General features: G+C 43.0%; 1 protein-coding gene across 5 annotated transcripts in view; it reads left to right on the forward strand.

Moving 5' to 3' along the window:
- LOC116945255 (otoferlin-like) overlaps window positions 1-20,380 on the forward strand; it is a 203,638-nt gene extending 183,258 nt beyond the window's left edge. For 3 of the 5 annotated variants that reach the window (XM_032959605.2, XM_076069001.1, XM_076069002.1), the window contains 9 exons: window positions 920-1,080; window positions 1,937-2,079; window positions 2,792-2,880; window positions 5,738-5,836; window positions 10,419-10,660; window positions 11,442-11,620; window positions 13,411-13,511; window positions 14,541-14,726; window positions 15,061-15,199. In XM_032959605.2, the coding sequence (XP_032815496.1) occupies window positions 920-1,080; window positions 1,937-2,079; window positions 2,792-2,880; window positions 5,738-5,836; window positions 10,419-10,660; window positions 11,442-11,620; window positions 13,411-13,511; window positions 14,541-14,721 (1,195 nt within the window). In that variant the 3' untranslated portion in view covers window positions 14,722-14,726; window positions 15,061-15,199. Of the gene's footprint in view, window positions 1-919; window positions 1,081-1,936; window positions 2,080-2,791; window positions 2,881-5,531; window positions 5,631-5,737; window positions 5,837-10,418; window positions 10,661-11,441; window positions 11,621-13,410; window positions 13,512-14,540; window positions 14,727-15,060 lie in introns of all 5 variants that reach the window. The other 2 variants (XM_076068999.1, XM_076069000.1) reach the window with 2 other exon arrangements.
- Window positions 20,381-21,977: the final 1,597 nt, after the last annotated feature.

A 21,977-nucleotide genomic window follows, 5' to 3' on the forward strand; every position in this document is an offset into this window, starting at 1 on the left:
TGGCAGTCTATAATGTAGACTGTAGCAATGGTTATTAAGCTGGGTGAGTGTACTGGCAGTCTATAATGTAGACTGTAGCAATGGTTATTCAGCTGGGTGAGTGTACTGGCAGTCTATGATGTAGACTGTAGCAATGGTTATTCAGCTGGGTGAGTGTACTGGCAGTCTATAATGTAGACTGTAGCCTGGTTATTAACCTCGGTGAGTGTACTGGCAGTCTATAATGTAGACTGTAGCCTGGTTATTAACCTCGGTGAGTGTACTGGCAGTCTATAATGTAGACTGTAGCAATGGTTATTCAGCTGGGTGAGTGTACTGGCAGTCTATAATGTAGACTGTAGCAATGGTTATTAAGCTGAGTGAGTGTACTGACAGTCTATAATGTAGACTGTAGCAATGGTTATTAAGCTGGGTGAGTGTACTGGCAGTCTATAATGTAGACTGTAGCAATGGTTATTAAGCTGGGTGAGTGTACTGGCAGTCTATAATGTAGACTGTAGCAATGGTTATTAAGCTGGGTGAGTGTACTGACAGTCTATAATGTAGACTGTAGCCTGGTTATTAAGCTGAGTGAGTGTACTGGCAGTCTATAATGTAGACTGTAGCCTGGTTATTAACCTCGGTAAATGTACTGGCAGTCTATAATGTAGACTGTAGCAATGGTTATTAAGCTGGGTGAGTGTACTGGCAGTCTATAATGTAGACTGTAGCAATGGCTATTAACCTGAGTGAGTGTACTGGCAGTCTATAATGTAGACTGTAGCAATGGTTATTAAGCTGGGTGAGTGTACTGGCAGTCTATAATGTAGACCGTAGCCTGGTTCTTAACCTCAGTAAATGTACTGGCAGTCTATAATGTAGACTGTAGCATGACAAATAAATGCGCCTCTTTTCCCCTCCCCTCGCGCATCGCCTGTAGTCACGGCTACAACACGTGGCGCGACCCCATGAAGCCGACACAGATCCTGGCCAAGTTGTGCAAAGACAACAAGGTGGATGGGCCGCACTACGGGCCGGGTGGCCGTGTCAAGGTGGCCAACCGCATCTTCAATGGACCCACTGAGATGGAAGATGATAGCGGTGAGAAACTAAAACTACGTAGCATTTTTTTTTTATTGTACCAGGTAAGGCCCACTGAGCTATATAGGTCTCTTTCAGAAAAGCGATCTGGCCACAGATGAATGCTCAACAAAGTGGCTTGTCTTTTGGAAATGTATAGCGGCCAAATACTCTAAAACTCGTGTTTATAAATGTGTTTGGGAAAACCGGAGGACCCGGATATAAATCCACGTGACCACAGGGAGAACATGCAAACTCCAAATAAACAGGGTCAGGATCGAACCCACGACCTCCTGTATACCAGGCGAAGTGTGCCATCATTACTTTGAATTGTTCAGAAAAACAAACCACACCAAAATATTTGGAAGGATTCAGATCCCTTGCCTGGTTAACCCAGCCCAGTAATCATCCTCATCATCATCGTGACTTTTTTTATTCATAAAATCAGAAGCATCTTCTGAGGTTGCACCATTTGGAAGAACATCCCCACTGATTTTTGTTTTGATAGACAGAGACACTGCATATGTTATTTGGATCCATCATTGCCGATAAGTACCATTCAACGCTCGTTGAAGCATGTATGAATATGTACATAAGATGGGATACATAATTATCATAATACATTTTAGCTCTTGGTCGACGGACTAGGGGAGGGGGAGCGATTGGAACAGGGGATCTTGGGGATAAGAGGGGACGTCTGAGTAGTGATGATGCGGTGGGGAGGAGGGTCGGGAAGGGACCTGTGGATGAAGGAGGAAGCTGTGGATGAAGGAGGGAGCTATGTGTGGAGTAGAAGGACTGGAATCCTAACCTGCCCCCGCGTGTTGGTGAGGAGAGCGTTCGCTGCAGTGCCATGACGCATTCATCAATGGTGCAGGTCACAAGAAGCAGACGGAGGAGCACCTGGCACTGAAGGTCCTGCACAGCTGGGAGGAGATTGCCCGTGTGGGCTGCAAGCTGGTACCGGAGCACGTGGAGACACGGCCTCTACTGCACCCCGACAAGACTGGCATTGAGCAGGTGGGCACCTCCCACATTCACGCCCAGGCCCTTGACCCACACTATGAACACATTCCATGGCATATGACATGCCGAGTGGAAGGGTCTGAGGTCTTCTTCGGTTCAAGCCCATTAATTGCTTTCTGGTGTACAGGAAGATGTAACCCCACCCCCCTGTACCCCTCACCCCCCAAAATTTGGTATTTTATAGATCCATTTCCTTTAATGGGCTGCGTGATCCAGGCTGGCTGTCAGACTTTAGAGTTATGGTCAAACATGCCATTATCGCCCCACTGTGACATAACCTCCACGGGATTGAATTCATCAATGTGGTGGCCTCATCAACAGAGTGGCTGACCGAGATTTTTAGACTATCATTCTCATTTATTCATTTATTCAAGACGGCGCATAGCCCGGGTTTCATAAAGCCGAGGTACATATCCAAAAGATACGTCGGTTTCTCGGATTGCGTCTTCATCGAAAATGGAATTACGTGTGCGACAAGCATTATCGTTACGTTCCATTCAGTGGTGACATCACAGAAAATAAATTGGTGTACGCCTTGGTGTATGAACCCCATTAACATCACGAGTGACGCGCTGGTGTACAGAATTCTGGAATGAATGCATTTCTGACTGAGGTACTGCATTGCTCCCTGACAGGGCCTCAAATTCATAATACCTACGTGTTAAAGGGCCTCAAATGTTGAAATGGATTTTTTGTGCCGTTGCAGGGTCGTCTGGAAATGTGGGTGGACATGTTTCCGAAGGACATGCCGCACCCAGGGCCACCCGTGGACATCTCTCCACGCAAACCCAAGAGGTCTGCGTTGTCTGCGTGGATCTGCAGGGTCCAAATACACGTCGGAACTCACTTTAGAAGGGGTGTTTTCTTTGGGCTCAAAGAGCCTGCAGTGGCTAAGCACACGTACACGTTACACGTGTTATAACCAGTTGACAGCAAATTGATTCGTTTTGAAGATTTGGGGTTTAAGAAATGTAATTATATAGGTGCTCTTTTGGCGTTTCAACAATTTGTTTTTTAGTGAAGTCCAATTGATTTGAAGCTTTCGTGACTGCAGGGATCCATACTCTTTGGTTCTTTCAGTAAAGTCACGTAGGATGACCGCTTGTGTTGCGATCGAAACGTCGTGATATATTATTTTTTGTTTTATTTTTATACCTATGTGACTTTACCGAAATAATCAAAGAGTATTTCAATTTGACTTTTTTTAATGAACTTATTGAATTCTATTTGCAGGTTAATAGAATGTGGATATAACACTTCCCATGTTGGTCATGTCCTTTTTTATGGGTTTGGCTTTAATATCAGTGCATCAGAGCTTAGACGTTGTTGAGTTTCACATGTGCAATGAGTCGCAGTATTTGTACGTTTACATTTATATTCGAGGGGGAAAAAGAATTAGCCAAGCCAGCATATGTGGTTAGACATTCTGGAGAGACTTGAAAGTTTAATCAGCACTAAATCTAGAACGTACCAGGGATTTTAATTCCAAATACGCTGGCTCAAGGCCATACTTAACACAAAAACACTCCTTGCATGCAACATCAACACACACATACACACTCGACCTTGCTTATTGCTTATTTAACATGTGAAAAAGAAATGCCACAAATGTGACACCAGGTGAGACGATAGACACCTGCAAATCACTGACCCAGTGCCAGGGTTTGTGGATTGCAGAGTTGTGAAATTCCCAAACTAGACAGTACACTTCACGTTGGCTTTGTGAACCTGTTGGTTAATCTCTTACGGACCGCTTCGTGTGCATTGCGGCTCTTGAAATATCGAGGATTGTACCGAATCCGAACAAAAAAATGGCTCTTCTTCTTATGTTGGTTGCCGACCTCTGGTTCAGACATTAGAGGCCTCTATTCCTTAGCACGTGCGCAGGCCTTTGTGTGGCACCACTCCAATGTTATTGTCGCATACAAAACAACCCTCGCAAACACGAGCGGCGTTTACATGAATAAAACAATACAAGCTCATTACACGTGCCATATGTGCACAGCACATGCACTGCAAACCAAAATTACCAATATATAGCAGACGCACACACATGGCTCTCTACATACACATAACTTATATATACGTGCCAGCATTTGCATTTACTCTACAGATACATTGTATATACAAAAAAGCATTAGCCGCTAAATATTACACGGTATACGCTACATGTATTACATACAAATCCATCCACACATATGGCAAACTCTATGTACACATACTCTTTGGTTCTTTCTGTAAAGTCACGTAGGTAGAAAAATAATAGATCACGACATTTCGATCGCAACACCAGCAATCGTCATCAGGTGGGACAACCACAGCAAGAAAAAACTGCTGAAGTAGGCTAAATATCTGCCGTGGCACGAGGTTATATAGGCCTCGGCAGTAGAGGGGGAGAGAGAAGTGGGGCAGAAAGTGGACCCCGCAGCAACTGCATTGCGTTTAGACGACATAAACACAATGCACAGTACACAATGTTGTACACTTCATACATACCACAACAAAGGCCACATACTCAGTACACATACTGTACTCCAGTCACACAATAAATATTACGCAGTGCTGCACACAGTATATATATTGCACACAAAGCGAACACGACCTATTACATGGCTGGGGAAAGTCATCCTTAGGACGACTAACATTGACAAAAGTGATACTTATTTTAGTTACCCAGGAGAAATGAAGGCCTGAGTTGACCCCTGATTTGGTGCTGAGCTCACCCTTCTGGTGGCAAACCACATGTCTTGTAACAGCATCACGGTAGTGAGATGTTAACTACCTCACCTGGTATACAGGATGTCGTGGGTTCGATCCAGATCCTGACGCCTGCATATTTGGAGTCTGCACGTTCTCCCCGTGGTCGCGTGGAATTAGAATTAACGTGCCGTTTCGAGTATTTGGCTGTTAGAAATGTCAAGATGATAAGCCACTTTGATGAGCTATTATTTGTGGCCAGGTCGCTTCTGAAAGAGAGCTACATAGTTCAGTGGGCCTTGCCTGGCAAAATAAAAAAAATGTCGTTTAGTTTTTATATTGAGGGAGGGGAGGTGGACCTGTGCCCTTGTATTACTAATGGTGTCAAATGAGACACTTGTCAAAATACTGGGTGCAATTATTCAGCAATTGGTTGAGCACTTGCCCTGGATGTTTTGCAGGTCCCTGAATTGCCATACTTGTGTGTGTGTGTGTGTGCACCACAAATGCCCCGGCCGTGTGTGAACCTGTGAACATTCATAATTAACGTCGCTCCCTTTCATCTTCTCTCACCCACCTGGACGAGCGAGACGGGAATGTTGTAAACTCACGTGTGCGACAGCCTCGACTCCACATCATCGACCAACACGCCCCTGTCGCCTGCCTGCTGGGACACTCCTGCTGACCCTCCTCCCTCCCTGCCCACCGACACAATCCCCCACCCCCTCACACCCCCTCCGCTCCCACAGCTACGTGCTCAAGGTTGTGATATGGAACACGGATGAGGTTACGCTTGAGGACGACAATTTCTTCACAGGCGAGCGTTCGAGCGATATTTACGTGCGCGGGTACGTACAGCCTCGCCCCTCCGCCACTCCCTGTGGCCGCGATACATTTTGCCTTCTTAATTTCTCCTCTCGTCTCCTCTGCCCTTTTAACGCCTTCTCACTGGAAGCTATGAGCTGCGTATAATCATTTGGAACACCGACGAGGTGATTTTGGAAGACGATGCTTTCATGACGGGAGAGAAGATGTCGGATATCTACGTGCGAGGGTAAAAGCAACCTCGCCTTTAAAAGAAACACTGTATGCTTTTGTCCTATTGTGAAATATGCGACCTCGACTGGTTCACTTGAAAGCGGATGCAAAATAACAGACTCTTATTCTTGGATCTTTCGGTAAAGTCACGTAGAAGGAAAACAATAAAATAAAAAATATATAAAACAATACAATTCTCACGACGTTTCGACTGCAACACAAGCAATCATCATCAGGTGTGAAAACCACAGCAAGAAATTTTGAAAGAAGTGGCGTTTTTTTAACGTTAGCACCACGGAGGATGGTGGTGGGAATCCGGTTTCAGGTAAGCATCCGTATGGGTAGCTTTCCTGTAGACAGAGTGGCTCATTGAACCGTCAGGTCTCTTTTTTATTAGGACATCCAAAAAAGGTAGCTTGCCATCTTTTTTGACTTCCCATGGTAAATCTGATGGCTGGGTATATGGAAACCGGATTCCCACCACCATCCATCCCAGAAGAATTCCCTCATCAAGACTCTGCACCATAGAGCCCAATGCATATCCGACCAGGAACACGTAGCCAGTGAACTCAAGCACGTACACCAAGCTCTTAAGGCTAATGGTTACTCCGACTACACAATCCGCAAAGTTATCACTCTAACCATGAAGAAGGACCCTCTTGAGGAGCCATTCAAAGCAATCACTTTACCCTACATTGCGGGGATCACAAAAAAGATCTCCAAAATCTTGATTAAACACAAGATCCAGGTCCTTACATAAAATCCGTAATCTGGTTCCGTCTGTAAAAGATGTGATTCCGGACATACAGTACCCTGGCATCTACAAACTAAGTTGCCTCTGTGGTAGTAGTTACATTGGAGAAACCAAACGACATGTCTCGGACCGTATCCGTGAACACAAAGCAGACCTAAAATACGGTAGGACCAACACCTCGGCCGTGGCAGATCACTGTTATAATTCAGTAGGCTCACATGACATTGACTTCTCCAAGACAGAGGTTCTCTGCAAGCCATCTGGCTACCATGAGAGATTCGTTCATGAGGCTCTCCACATATACAAACACAGAGACCATTTCAACCGAGAAGATAGATTCTGGCTTAGCAATCATTGGAAGGATTTGATAAACCATTTCGGGTCTTAATTGATTGTTCACGCTCACGGTGGCTTTCAGACCGCATCCATTATTTTCGTGTCCCCCTCCTCTTTTCCGAACATAGATGGACTCGTCCATCTGAATAACTACCAAATCGCTCTCTATCGTGCTAACGTTAAAAAAAGCGCCACTTTTTTCAAATTTTCTTGCTGTGGTTTTCACACCTGATGATGATTGCTTGTGTTGCAGTCGAAACGTCGTGAGAATTTTATTGTTTTACATTTTTATTATTTCATTGTTTCCCTTCTACGTGACTTTACCGAAAGAACCAAGAATATGAATCCCTGCAGTCACGAAAGCTTTAAATCAAATTTAACAGACTCTTGTTTGGCGACAATAAAACAAAATATCCCATGTGCCTCTATGCATGGGCCACATTGACCCTTAGCATTATTTGGTGCCCTATGTTATATGATGAATATATATTTTTCAACTGTTTTTAATTTCACTCTGCTTCTATCGCCAATTATTTGCCAGTATTTACATCTCGTGTTATGGGGGAAAAAACAATTGGCAAATGTTACAATGCGTGACATCTTTAGAGGTAATATTTTTTTGCCCATTAGAACTATCGAAATATTCAATGAATATATGAGATGGTATGTGACTATAAACATAGTCATTCTTTCAGTCACATGAAATAGAGTATGGTCCGCTAAGTGTATCTTTAACAATTTGAATAGGAGTATACAGTGTCACTTTAAATGTGCAGTTGCGATCTATGAATGCGATTGCAAATGAATGTTTTGTGCATGAACGTGAACTCCTTGTCTCTACACTTGTTGTCTCTGTCCCTGAAACACCTCTTCTTAACAAGAGTGAGACCCTCCCCAAAAGAAATCTGTGGAAGGATGAAACTTAGTCGAAAATCATTTTGATTCACTTTCCAGTATCAATCATTCTACTTCGTAATTGAAAGTCACTGCCAAAACACAAGTGTGCAGTGTACATGCCTGTTCCTTTACAGTTATAACTAATCACAATTATGCACCTTGCAAAGTTTACATCAATCAGCTCCTCCGCAGATTTCTGCGCTTCCTCAAGACAATGAAAATGGATGACACTGTCGGTAACCCATGAACCCTGTGCCATGCCAAGTGCCATCGTTCTGTGAAAGTGTCCAGGATTACTCTGGACACCTCCTCCGGCATGCACACATCTTCCTGGGTCCCTTTCCTCCCTGACAAGTCACGGCAATTTTGTGAAAACTGGCATGGCATCCTGCTGCTGTGACCATGATCGTCCGTCACCAGACTGTAAAGCAATGCCCGCAGCAATTTTCTTTAACTCTAGAATGTTCTTTTGTTATCGAAGCATATATTTGGCATTCATATACAATTGTGCGGCTCTCCGATGTGTGCTACATTTTAGCCGCGCGTAGTTCGGTGTGATGCCCCAAGTATCACTGCATGTGCTCGGAGCTTTTTCAGGAACTGAATAGCCCCTGAACATATTGCTGTCATCCCGAAACGTCAGACATCATGCTGAACTACACTCTCTGTACAACCGGAAAACTTTTAGAGACCTATACAGCACAACAGCGAAAATATGCACTGCAGTCTCTCACATCCCTGGCAAACGACTACACTGTAAAGTTAATGGTGTGAGATCATTTCAAATTGCAGTGTCCCAGTAATGCTTATTTTATCCCCTATTCGCTACACAACGTGCACAAACCGTGCCACATGCCCTTATGCACTTTCTTCTCTGCACTGACTGCCCCTTTGCCTGTGATTATTTCCTGTTGCGATCGCAGTGACTTTACTGAGCTTGTCCTTTTCGCCCATGCTTCCCAGCATGCCCATAGCACTGTGGGGAGTCGATTGTCGTGTGTGTTCATGGGTTCTGGAAGCATTGCTTCTCAAGCTGTGAGCTGTGCATTCGACAATCGCTCGGGGGAGGAACCCTGGGTTTATAGTCCAGGTTTTCAGATATTTAAATTCAGTCCTTTACTGTAAAAGCTGTACTCGGATGTATTCATTGACACAGTGCTAGTCCTTTCATTTGCCACGTGAAGATTGCTAGCAATATTATGCCCATCTAAAACATTAGCAATTGCAATATTTTATATATTTTTTTATAACATAAGACAATTGTGTGTGTAAGGATATTTACCAGATTTACTATTTGTCTGAACAGTATTTTATTAAAGAAGGATGGAATAGTTTTATATAAATGTACAATGACCCTGCTGTTAAATCAGTGAAAGTGGCTAAATTAAGTGACACCTTAGATAATGTACATATTATCCCACATTGTGGGGTATGTTACATCTAGCACTGCGATCAGCACTGATCATCATGGTGCTGTGTAAATGGGTTGAAATGAAAGCCACATTATTTTATCCCAAGTTATGAATTAAAATATAATTCACGTACACTTTTGGCATGAATCATCCTAATTTCAGCATTGCAGCTATAGCCTTTGTGTATGGTATTTATGGTCATATCCAAGTAACCAGAATTCAAAACCAGCGTTTCAGTGACAGACAGTTGTTTGTACAGTTTAATTGCTGTACAGTTTAATTTCTTTTAAAAGCCATTTGCTAAATAAATTATGTGTTCAGTGCCACGCAAACGCTTGAGAATCACTGCTGGAAGACCACACTTCAAGTGCCATTAAATGTGTTTTTTTATATGTAGACTGTTACCACTGCTATTTATAGCTACCAATGCCCAGGTATAATTGTCAGCGTAATTGATTTTGTATTCTTTCATTTTAATGAAGTTTTAGGACAAGGGGAGGACAATGAATTGTGTTTGTCTAATCATAAAACAAAATATTGTTCAGCCCTTTCACAATTCTATTGCGAAGGCCTCCCCAACACCATGTTGGTCGTGTTTGACCATACTTCATGACATATGCATGTAACACCGATATAATTACAGACTATATTTATGGACAATTGGTTACTGTATCCACAAATGAGTAAACCTATGCATATACATTTGCCAATGCTTAAATATATTTGCCACAAAGTTAATATAATTTTGATGAATGGGGAGGGGTATGGCTACATTAATGCATTATTTATAATTGTAGACAAAATATACAAGTGGGACGATGGGAATAATGCAAGTGTACACGCAGGCTAGTGGTTTACCATACGGTACTAAACCACTGCAGTCTGCCCTCCTTCAACGGGGGAGGAACAGCAAAGCTACACGAACTCTCGCTCTGTTGAAGCCCTCTTGACGTGGCTAGCAGATCTCGGCATTGACATTAATCAGCTCCTGAACATATTGCCATCGTACGCAAGAATAGAAGCGGCACACAGCATGGGCATGTGCAAAAAACACCACCGTAAAGAGGTCAATGAACCTCGTGTCCCCCCCCGCTGCATGCAAGCGCCACGGGATCCCCCCCGACAAATCTCGCGGTGTTTGTCCAAACTCATCCGCGCCGCTGTAACACACGACGCGTCTGCGCGGCGCTCGCGGGCAGCTGGCTCAAGGGGCAGCAGGAGGACAAACAGGACACGGACGTGCACTACCACTCGCTCACGGGCGAGGGCAACTTCAACTGGCGCTTCATCTACCCCTTCGACTACCTGGTGGCTGAGGAGAAGATCGTCATCTCCAAGAAGGAGTCCCTCTTCTCGTGGGACGAGACTGAGTACAAGATCCCGGCTCGCCTCACCCTGCAGGTGTGGGACGCCGACCACTTCTCCGCCGACGACTTTCTTGGTGAGGCCCTGCTACGGCGTTTGTGCTTCTGTGTGCGTGTGTGTGTGCAGTTCCGTGTGTAGTTACGTGCAGTTTTGTGTGTTTGCGCGGTTCTGTGTGTGCATTTGCTCGGTTGTATGTGTGTGGTTCTGTGTGTGTGTTGCATGGTTCTGTGTATGCGTGTGTGCGGTTGCGTGTGTGTGAATATACATGTGTGTCAGTGTGTTGGTTTGGGTGAATGTGTTTCTGTCTTTGTGTTGTGCGAGGGGTGGTAGTGTAGCAGTTAGCGGCACTGTGTGCTACGAACCAAGCAGCCCGGGTTTGATTATTGCTCACGGCCAACACCAGTGACAATGATCTGATTCGGTCCTAGGCCTCCCCTAGGACGACTCAGCCTCAAATGAGTACCTTGTGGTGGCCCTCAGTGATGCTCGCTAACAGCACTTATGGGGGGTATTTGTCTTTTAGTCCTCTGTATGTATTAGAATGTCCCTGTGAAAGCAACCTAAATTCAACAATCCCAGGCCATACACACATTATTGGCATTACGAATCTTAGCCGGGCCTGGGAATTCTCTAGGATGACTCACAATAAAATGTGTTCCAGGTGTAATGTGCAAACATACACACAGGCGGAGACTAATGCAGCCGAGCGTGCTCGTCACACTTCCCACTCACGTTCTATACAGGCTCACGGACATCACTCGCTCACTGGGCATGTTCACGAGGGTAAACTGGGGGACCTCCGTGCCCGCGTCAACGACATTGTTGCAGTGGTTTGACCGTTGTGCATTCACGACCAGGTGCCATTGAGTTGGACCTCAACCGCTTCCCACGAGGGGCCAAGTCCTCCAAGCAGTGCACGTTGAACATGCTCAAGATGGACGGCTCGGTGCCCATGATCTCCATCTTCAAGCTCAAACGGGTCAAGGGCTGGTGGCCTTTTGTCTCCCGCGACGAGAACGACGAACAGGAGCTCACGGTACCGCGTCCGTACATATCTATTTTATTTTTTAAATCCTCGGGATCTTTTTTTGGCAGTTTCAAAATGATGAAAAAACAAGAATATGCTTCACCCCTTCTGGAAATAAAACAGGCTGTGCTGAGATGTGCAAACACGAAATAGGTAGCCGTTGCAAGGCATCGAGTCTGCATTAACCACACATAATTGTGGCAAAACGTGCAAACAAACATGCTCTGATAATATGTATGCATTGTCTTTGAAACTGATTGGCCTAGACCAGAGACAGGCATCGTTATGGCCTTGTCTCACCAGTGTAAGACTAGAGAATGCCAATAGGCGAAGAGTACAAACACAATGCAAGTATCAAAGTGTTTAAAGTTCGGGTTGACCAGTTATATCTATGGGACCTTTATGCCAGTGTCAAAATGATGGAAAAAAAATTCTACATGTGGTTAATGCAGACTTGATGCCTTGTAATAAGGGGTAACTATTTGGTGATTGAACATCTTAACACCTGTTTTATTACCAGAACGGGTAAAAGCGAGTCTTTTTTTTTTTACTTCGTTTGATCAATTCCCTCTCAGATTCCAATTTGTGCTCTCACTGCGGTGTTACGGGTAGAAGAGATGTCCTTTCAAAATTGCATGCAGAAAGTGGACGGAGCTCCTTCTCACATCCTGTGCTGTAGAGAAGTGTTTGGCATGTGGATAAAATAAACCAAATGAATGAAGTTCTCAGAGCTGAAATGCTGAAAAGCAAGTGAAAAACAAAAGTTAAAGCAAATTATGAGTGGAATCGTCGCCGACTGGGCTGAGCCCGTCAGCTCGCTAGATTTTGAAGGAACCCAGATTAATCATGCAATTTGTGCCTGGATTCATTTTGAAGGATATCTCGCTTTGCAAGTAGCAGCTCAAGAGCTCTAGACGTGAAATGTAGCTTCCTTACTCGCCCGGCCATCAACGCCACCGTCCGTGATGAAATCCACGGCAGTGACCATGCGCAGGTTGAAGGGGTCGCCCCTCTTAACTCAGCCTTGTGTGACACTCGATCATCTTTAAGACCGCTATGCACTGCTGACCGTTGGGTGGATTTAACGGATAACTTGCTCCAGCTTCAATGCTAACCCGATGTGTGTCATATAAAATAACTCATTACCAAGTGCAATGGCTGTGCAATTATTGAAAATAAAAACGGTATTTCACATATATATACAGTATATATAGAGCACATGTTGATTTATGATTATGACAATCATGATTAATCGATTAAAAATTATGTTTTGGCATATTCTAATCACCAACTAATCTCTTATATTAGTGGCGGTTTTTTTTGCTTCAGATCTGACTACCACTTGTGTTTTTTTTTCTGCCAGTCATCCCACTCTTTCCTTTGTCCTCCTTCTGCTTCAGCCTTTTCTTCTCCCTCTTCCTCTATCCGATTAGCACGGTTGGTTACGTACGGTGCAAAAGAAGTTCCACGTACATTTGTACATACCGTCTCCCTCACTCGCAAGATCACAGCTGGGGATCACTATGATTATGCTCAAATGAGTCAGTTATTTGGAGGATGCGTCCCCCGGTTCTTTGCGTTTCCATCAGACTTTTATAACTTTAGAGTTATTCAAATATGAGTCCCACGGGAGCCAACGCGTGGCCCGGTTGCACGGTTTGCAAGGCTGCATGAATGGACGAGTGCCGACGTAGGCGAATAGGAATTGTGTTTTTGCTCTGCTCACCGTGATCCCTGCATAACCCTTGCGTGGCCACTGCGTAACCTCTGCGCGACCCCTGTGTGCGTGCACCCTGCAGGGGAAGGTGGAGGCCGAGCTGCATCTGCTGACGGCTGAGGAGGCGGAGAAGAACCCAGCAGGGCTGGGCCGCAACGAGCCGGACCCCCTCGAGAAGCCTAAGTCTGTCGCTTCTACATTCTGCTGCTTTACGACTTGGTGTTCAGTACCGAAACGTGTAGTGCAGCTCAGAGCACAAGTACTTTGGGTAGCCAGCAGCCAAAGACAAAGTTAAGAAAGTAGACAAAGATTTCCCTGTAGGGTGTTGGGGCAAATGCTGTTCGCGACCAGCTATGAAGGATGGCACAGTGCGCATAGAGGTTGTGTGGCCAGCACCACGTCTGGCCAACTTTGTCTCTCCAGTGTTGATGTTTACACACAATACCAGGGGGCTTTTTTAAGGCTAAGTCCACCTAGGAGAGGCCCAGAACCTTGGTCCTTGAGTGGGAATCACGCATGGGTTGCCGTGTTCAGAGCACAGTACGCTCACCACTACTCCACACTGTCCTTGTCTAGATTAAAACAGGATTGTAGTCAGCATTCATTGTAATAGTAACATCAATTTTATCTGGGAAAGCATCAGTCTCATTACCCTTTTTCCAGTAGGGTCCTGCACTTGGATCGTTGACCAAATCTTTAAGGAGTCTTTCATATGTCAAATAAATTTAGAATAACCAGAGAACAGGGTTGCAGGGTGGCTCAGACGACAAAGCACGTGGATGGCACCTCAGTGTAGTGCCACGTAGCCAACTGCTTGACCCCACAGTTTATCTTGCCCCCACAGTTTATCTTGCCGAAAGGCGAATGATGATGCAGTCTCAATTAACAAACAATAGTAATACTAGCAGGTTGGCTTGACAATTTATGAGAGCACCTGCCTTGCCTCTATACTAAAAACTCTGCCCTTACTGCTCCTCAGCCATCCGATGAGGATGGGCAAGGTGAGTCGGTAGATGAGAGAACAACATTGATGCTTGATTAGGTATCAAGAGCAGTGGGGAATTTCCAGGTATTTTGTACAACTTTGCACTCTCTCAGCGTTTGGTATTGCTGCAATATGTGATGCTATGTTTATTCTTCTTGATACTTTCTCTTTCTTTCAACAACAAAAACTTCTCTTCTCCTTTTCACTCTTACCGCCGGCACGGACAGTCGGCCGGACACGTCTTTCATCTGGTTCCTGAACCCACTCAAATCCATCAAATACGTCATCTGCCATCGCTACAAGTGGATTATCATCAAACTCGTGGTGGCCTTGTTGATGTTGGTCCTTCTCGGTCTCTTCATCTACAACATGCCTGGCTACATGGTCAAAAAGCTGCTGGGGGCCTAGTGGTGGTGGGTTTCCTTTCACACTTGCATGCCTTATTCCCTGCTTAATAATCTTTATAGCTAATCCTGCTTTCGTACCTATCCCATTGCCTGCCTATTTTCTTTAACCTTGTCCTTTTTTTCAATCGTTTTAAGTATTTACACATTGTGTTTGCTTGATTGTGATACGCTTACTTTCACTATGAGCGTGTGTGTCTGTGTTGCCTTGGTCCAACGCAGAGTAACGATAATATTCTGAAACATCATTATATTGAAGCAGTTGACAAAAAAATGTTAAAATATCCATGTCCCGTTATTCTCTAGTTGATGTGATGTATTGTTTTATTTATTCTACTCGCAGTCGCCCCAAAACTTCTATCTCGTGGCTGACAAATCCATTCAAGTCCCTGTTCCTCGTCATCTGGAAAAACTACAAGTGGTACATCATCACCGCCCTCGTCCTCCTCGTCTTCGCCCTCTTCATCGCCCTGCTTCTCTACACATTGCCAGGAGCCATCACAAACAACTACTTAGGATAGGGAACCTCAGAGACACGACGGCTTTGGGAAACATTCCAAAAGATACCAAGAGGATTATAGCCGAAGCTCATGATGTTTTACAGGGTTGAGAGGGGGGCACGAGATGAATCCACCTCAAAGGAAAGCCAAAAATAAACAATTATCCACAGCCTGATTTAAAGCTTTCTTGACTGCAGTGATTCATATTCTTGGTTCTTTCGGTAAAGTCACGTTGAAGGGAAACACTAAAATATATATAAAACAATAAAATTGTATTGTTTCCCTTCAACGTGACTTTACCGAAAGAACCAAGAATATATATCCACAGCCTGTTTATTACTCACGTTGCACAGGTGCGCACCCGAGCTGACGGGATGTGTTGATAATGTTACGTTGTGAACATGTGACGCATTCACAGCGTTGTCTCAAAAATCTACACATGCACTCCAACCGTTCGAATAAGCACTTAAAGTGACACCTTTGCTCAGGAGACCATTATTGTGCGTAAAAAATTAGCCTCTTGAGTTACATGCCACCCATGGGGAATAGGTTGGCAGCCTCACCTGGTGGCAGGTGTGTGAGTTTATATATATACGAGCCAGCTGCACTGGTTGCAGCGATTGTACAGCAGTATATGTTTATGGTGTATTACAAACGAGCATTGAAATTATATGATAGCATTTGCTTTGGTGTGTACTTCATGGGACCTCCTTTGCCAGTACCAAAATATGAGCCTAGTCTCAAAACGGCGTCCTCTGGTCTAACACCGTTTTGAGACTAGGCTCAAAAGAAAGCTGTCTCTGGTGTGGACCAATCAGTTTCAAAGACAATGCATCATATTATCAGATTGTATTTTGTTTGCATTCTGAACGCAAGTATTGTGGTTAATGCAGACATGATTCCTTGTAAAAGGTTTCAGATTGGTGTTTTAACATCTTAACACCTGCTTATTGCCAGAAAAAAGGGGAAAACCTATTCTCATAGTTTGGTGTGTACTATAAGTCATGTACACTCTCTGCCCGTGGACAGTTAATGTTTAAATTGTGGTAGTTTTTGTATTTTTGGGTAGACAGTTTATGCAATCAATGATCATACAATTGATTCGTGTGATTTTTAGAACATTTCCCTGCATGATTTTGGACAGGGTAGCAACAATGAGCTGCTCAAAGCTCAAGTCTGGCGAGGCCTTCCTTTTCCATCCGTTGGCCAAATTTCACAAAGATGTGGCCCAACTTGGCTTTAAATACAGCACCTGATTGAAGTCATCTCGTGGAAATCACAATTATTCGTAAGCCACAAGTTCTTAAGTGTGGATCATCTTATTAAAAAAGGTGGGAATACCTGACCTGTCGAGTGATAGCACCAAAGCACAATTCTTTAGCACCAAAACAGTGACAAACTGCCCAGTGTATCATAGGAGGGTAGGGATGCTGTCGTGATATAATGCTAGCACACTGGACTTGCACTCCAAAGCTCGCCCATTCGATTCGATCTCCCGGCGTGGCAGTTAAAACGTCGAAAGTTTATTAAAGCCCTTTGCATCGGTCCACGCAGCAGTATAAATGCCACAGTTCATCAGCAGGTTCCGTGCGGTTGGGTAAAGTGTGGGTACGCTCATGTCTTCCAAGACGTATGTCCAGCGTTGACGAGTAGACCAAAATATCTAAACATGATTGAGCGCTTTCCTTAGTAGAGGCCCTAATGCCAGTAGCAATCAATCGAAAGGCTGCACCTTTATCTTGCTATCGCTTTAGTATTTGATTTCAGGATGCCTAGTCATGGTTTATAATTCATTTGGGCTTTTACAACAATTTACCTTTTTCTTCTTTGGTTCTTTCGGTAAAGTCACGTAGAATGAGAATAAAATAATAAATTGATAAAATAAAATAACACAATAATATTATTGTGTTATTTATTTTATTTTATCAATTTATTATTTTATTCTCATTCTATAAAATAACACAATAATATTGTGTTATTTATTTTATTTTATCAATTTATTATTTTATTCTCATTCTACGTGACTTTACCGAAAGAACCAAATAAGATGAATCATTGCAGTCACGAAAGCTTTAAATCGAAATTTACCTTTTTAATTCGACACAAAACATAAAAGCACAGAATCAAACTGCACGATGGCCTAATGTGTAACATAAAATGTGTAACGGTTAGGGGACCCTCGTGGCCTGGACAATAGAGGACAAATGAACGGGAAGAACAAAAAAAACAAAGCCAAATGTGAGTTGCTTAAATCGATCTCCTTTGCCACATGGGACCGATCTTTAATATGTATTCAGTATCTAAAAGTACTGGTCAACGATTTAGGAGAACACTCTTGGGAATACGTGACGTATCTAGACATAAGGAAAGCGCTACGTAAGTTTACCAAGAGGGTTGCGTGTCATTGGTAGACATCTGTTTCTATATATTATCTTCCTGTACTGGGACACTGCCACTGTTCTTTGCACCACTTAATTTTGGACTTTGATATAGAAATGTGATTAATTATAGTTGCACACTACTTCAGTAAGTGGATAACTGAAATCAAGAGTAATATAATAGTATTAATTTTTGACCTACCAAATACCAGTATTTAATCTTAACATTCAATGATTTAATAGAAAGTATCGTTACAAATATAATATTGCAAAATCAGTCGTTTTTTATAACAAATACCAAAAAAAGTCGGACTGAGCATACATTAAATATATGTACCCTAATACTGTAATGCATTGATTTGAGTAGTTACTGTGTTTGGAAAATAATGTGCGCATGCATACCTTGAATAGCTTGTTTTCAAAATAGTTTGATGCTTTATTCTAAACGCCGAAAAATCCCTTCATCTATTCTACTTTTGTATTGATCCTCAACGTTTTTTTAAAACGGAATTGGTGGGATGGGTAAACTGTAATTGTAATACTGATTCTACGTAATTGCTTTAATGGCATTTCTCAAACATTTAGAGTAAGGATTTGCAATGCATTGTGTAATGGTGTTTTGTGTGATGCAATGCATAGGACACGGTGGTTACTGGTCTGTGGGTTCATTTTTATGGGGATAATGTGGACAATCACAAATCTGTTTGTATGTATCAGCCGGTTCATAAATGCGATCCCAGGTCTCAGAATCTTTTGAACAAGGAATCTCCCACTTTTGCTTACAAATGTATTGTTCCACCTGGTATATATATTCTTTTTTTCATCGTCTGCCATGGTCAATCGACTGCTGGATGAAGGCCTCCCCAAGCCATTGCCACCAGTCAAAAATTATTCGATGTAACAATCCACCCAGCACGTGAACCGTTTTCATTGCTCCATCTCCTCGGATGCATTCCATTGCTTGACTGCCGCTCTGTTATCACTCTTGACCACTGTCCATCATCCGCTTGTGATTAATAATGTTTACTAGTGAAGCAGAGATTTTCTCTTTAAAAACCTACGTTTATTTAATCACGACATAGCAGTTGAATATTATTGATGATTACGTTTGTAATTGTGTTCTGCCTGTTTAAAATGCACGAAAATGTTTCTGGTTGGGTTTACTTAAAAACGTTTCTATATAACGTTGTTGCTTCACATGAATGTAATACATACATTTGTATGTACTATATGCTATTATTCATGTTTCCAAGTGAGATTCCCTTTGTCATTTAGCTTAGTTACACACACATTGGTGGAGTACAGTGTGAGTTTTAGATGTATTTTTTTCATAAAAATTAAAACCGATTAAGGTTGGTTATCTACACGAGAGCACATCGTCACTTTTATGAAAGAGCGCACAACTTATTTCTACTTTCTTAAATGAAAAGAAAACCATGAAGAGGCTAAGATGAGATTATGGATGCGCCACTCACCTCCACTTATCTTTGAACGACTGGAACAAAAACCTTGGATAATCGTGGATAACAGGAAAAATAAGGACACGGATGACTACTTTTCCATGGAACTTTTCAGGTGCCACAAATGACAGGAATTGTGGGTAATATGGTTGAAGGTTAGTGGAGTCCTACTGTAATAAATGCATGAGATGATACGTATACATTTTCAAATGGAATGAAAAATTATGTTACGAGCGGGGAGGGCATTAGATTACTTAGAAAGGCCTATTGTTTTGTTATTATTGAAGGTCGGGGGATTTTGTGAAGAAATGCGAAGCACGTTAGTCATCCATGGAAAATGCAGGGTGCTTAAAAAAATGTTAACACTTCCGAGAATTTGCAACAACAGCACGTGGCATGTGCTGCTGCCCGCGGGCTCTGGAGATCACCTGGAGAAGATCCCAGGCCACGTGTTGACAACGATGGCGAACAAGTGGAGACTCTTTTAAGCGATTAAAACATACATTTGTTATCACGCTACCGTGTATTATCCGTTCTTTTTCCATTAAAAACGATAGTCCCGTATAAGTTAACGTTTTTTTGAAGCACCCTGTATATTCGGTAAGCGTTGGAGAACAGCGCGCAATACCTTTGAATCGCGCAGTTTATTGAAGCCGTCTTTGCGAATGACAGTCGTACAAAAAGTGTCGTATGAAAGTGTAGAATTATGCTAGCTTTGGGAAGGTTGAAGGAATTATTGCTAGAGTATTGTTAGAGTATGCTAGCCAGAAGGAGTAGCCAATTAAGTCTTGCTTGGACGTTGAACTCAAATTTAGGTCTAAAAATCGACATCTTTATCGGTGCCACAGTGTCGCAAAAAATGGTTTGACGGTTCTAATTACAATATTCAAGTCTCTTTAAAAAAAAAAGCTGCATGACTAATGAACAAAATCTATTGTTGCGATGATAAGAGCACTGTTTAATAGCATCCTATACATATATGTACATCTGTGTATATAGAGGTCGATTGTACACTATGTAAAGTATACATGCGTTTATAAAAGTGTGTTTATACAGTCCAGTAGATAGCTTTGTTGTACATGATGCATGGCGGAATTACAATCCGGATTTCATCGTGATGAATTCATGAAGGCGGATGGGGAGGGGGGGGGGTGCTTGTTGCTGTATATGTGATGGTACAAGTGGCCTATTCGTGCTGGGGACTGCCGGGGAGCGACGTTGGTGGCTATTTTACTCCGCGCTGGTTGACGTCGGCACTCTTTTTTGCATTCCAGTGCGTTGAATTGTAAGTGCTCTGTGAAGTGAATAAAAAATATAAACTTTGAGTTTGTTTCATCTTGATGTCCCTTCGGTGACGGGTGGCCACAAACGCCGTATTTTAAGAGGACAAATATCGGAACAGGTTACAATACAATTTCTAGGAATAATTGCATGCTATATCCCCAAAAGCAGTGCCGGATTATACTGGTAAGCAAAGCGAGCTACATATGCTACGGGCCCCGCGCTAAATGATTTCAAGCTATCTACTACTATCGTATTATACTGCCTTCAACTTTTACGAACGACTGGGTGTTTAAGGTTAGCGATTTGTCGTATTATCTGGCTGTGTAGCAAATGAAAAAATACAATTACTTTACCATGCAAACAAAAAATGAATGTTTTAATATTTGTATTTTTTTTTCATTTAGGGCCCCTTCATAACATACGCTACAGGCCCCTCACTAGCTTAATCCGGCACTGCCCAAAAGATGATCACACATTGAACCGATTTACTTTTTTTTTATCCACATTCAACCTACTCTCAAGCCAACTTTCTGGACTACGACATTGTTGTTGGTTGTCGTGTTTTTCAGGAGACCCTACATAAGTCAAGTGTCTGTGTTAGGGCTTGTGGAGAGCACACACACACACACACTGGGACATCTGTGAAATATCTTTATAGCTTCATCGAATTCCTCCAATATAAATGCAGATTCTGATTCTGACGGGGCCACAGGCAGCTATTTGATGACATGCAAGGTGGGATCCCGGGTGTTTACTGTTATTTGAAGGTCTTGATGGAAAGAAGTGCTGGCACTTGCATTGCGCAATGAATAGGGGGACCCGTGCATATTGTGCATTTCTTCACCGCATGTTATTGTTGTTACAAGCAACGGTGACGTTTATTTTTAGCCGTAATTATATCCCCCGACATTATCTGTTGAAATTGATGCATCCGTGTTTTCCGTACGGCACGCCAAGCAGTTGGTCGGCCAAGGCTGGAGTCAAATGGTGCATCCGAAGTTCATACATATCTAGAACGTTTCTTAAGAGACAAAAAAATAAGACGAGACTACACATATGGCCCGTGTGTAATTTACTGTTACAAAAAAAAAATCCGGTTTCCTTACTAAACATCTACATTTTGGTGGCACGTGATTTTAAGCTGTTGCCATGACAACTATTTAAAGTTATTACCAACTGCACGCCATCTGTGAGTCATAAGAGTTTGTTGGATGCGCAACAAAAACTAAGTTTAAAAGGAGTGTGATCAAAGTTGGGTTTTGCATGCCCACGCGTGAAGAACTAACATTCCTTCATGTCATGCGCTCTTTATCTTCCGTTTTAGACACCACAACACCACCTGGGACATCTGTGACTATTCGTCACCTGCAAAAAAAAAGAGCTTCATAGCTCATCGTATTCCTGCGGTATGGATAAATATTGATTCGGAATCAATTGTTTAGAACAAGCGCCTCTTAGCCCGCTGCGGTGCCGGTGCGGCACAGATACCTTGCAGGACAAAATGTGATGCATGGTGAAAAGGCTACCCACGAAGACAATAGTCCCTAGGTGCCCACGGTGGTGAAGATGTTAACTACCTCGTATGGTACACAGGAGGTCGTGAGTTAGATCCCGATCCGGACGCCTGCTGTATATTTG

The sequence above is a fragment of the Petromyzon marinus genome, chromosome 23 (assembly GCF_048934315.1).
Source record: "Petromyzon marinus isolate PM22_M1 ecotype Great Lakes invasive population chromosome 23, UKy_Petmar_22M1.pri1.0, whole genome shotgun sequence".
Classification (NCBI taxonomy): domain Eukaryota; kingdom Metazoa; phylum Chordata; class Hyperoartia; order Petromyzontiformes; family Petromyzontidae; genus Petromyzon; species Petromyzon marinus.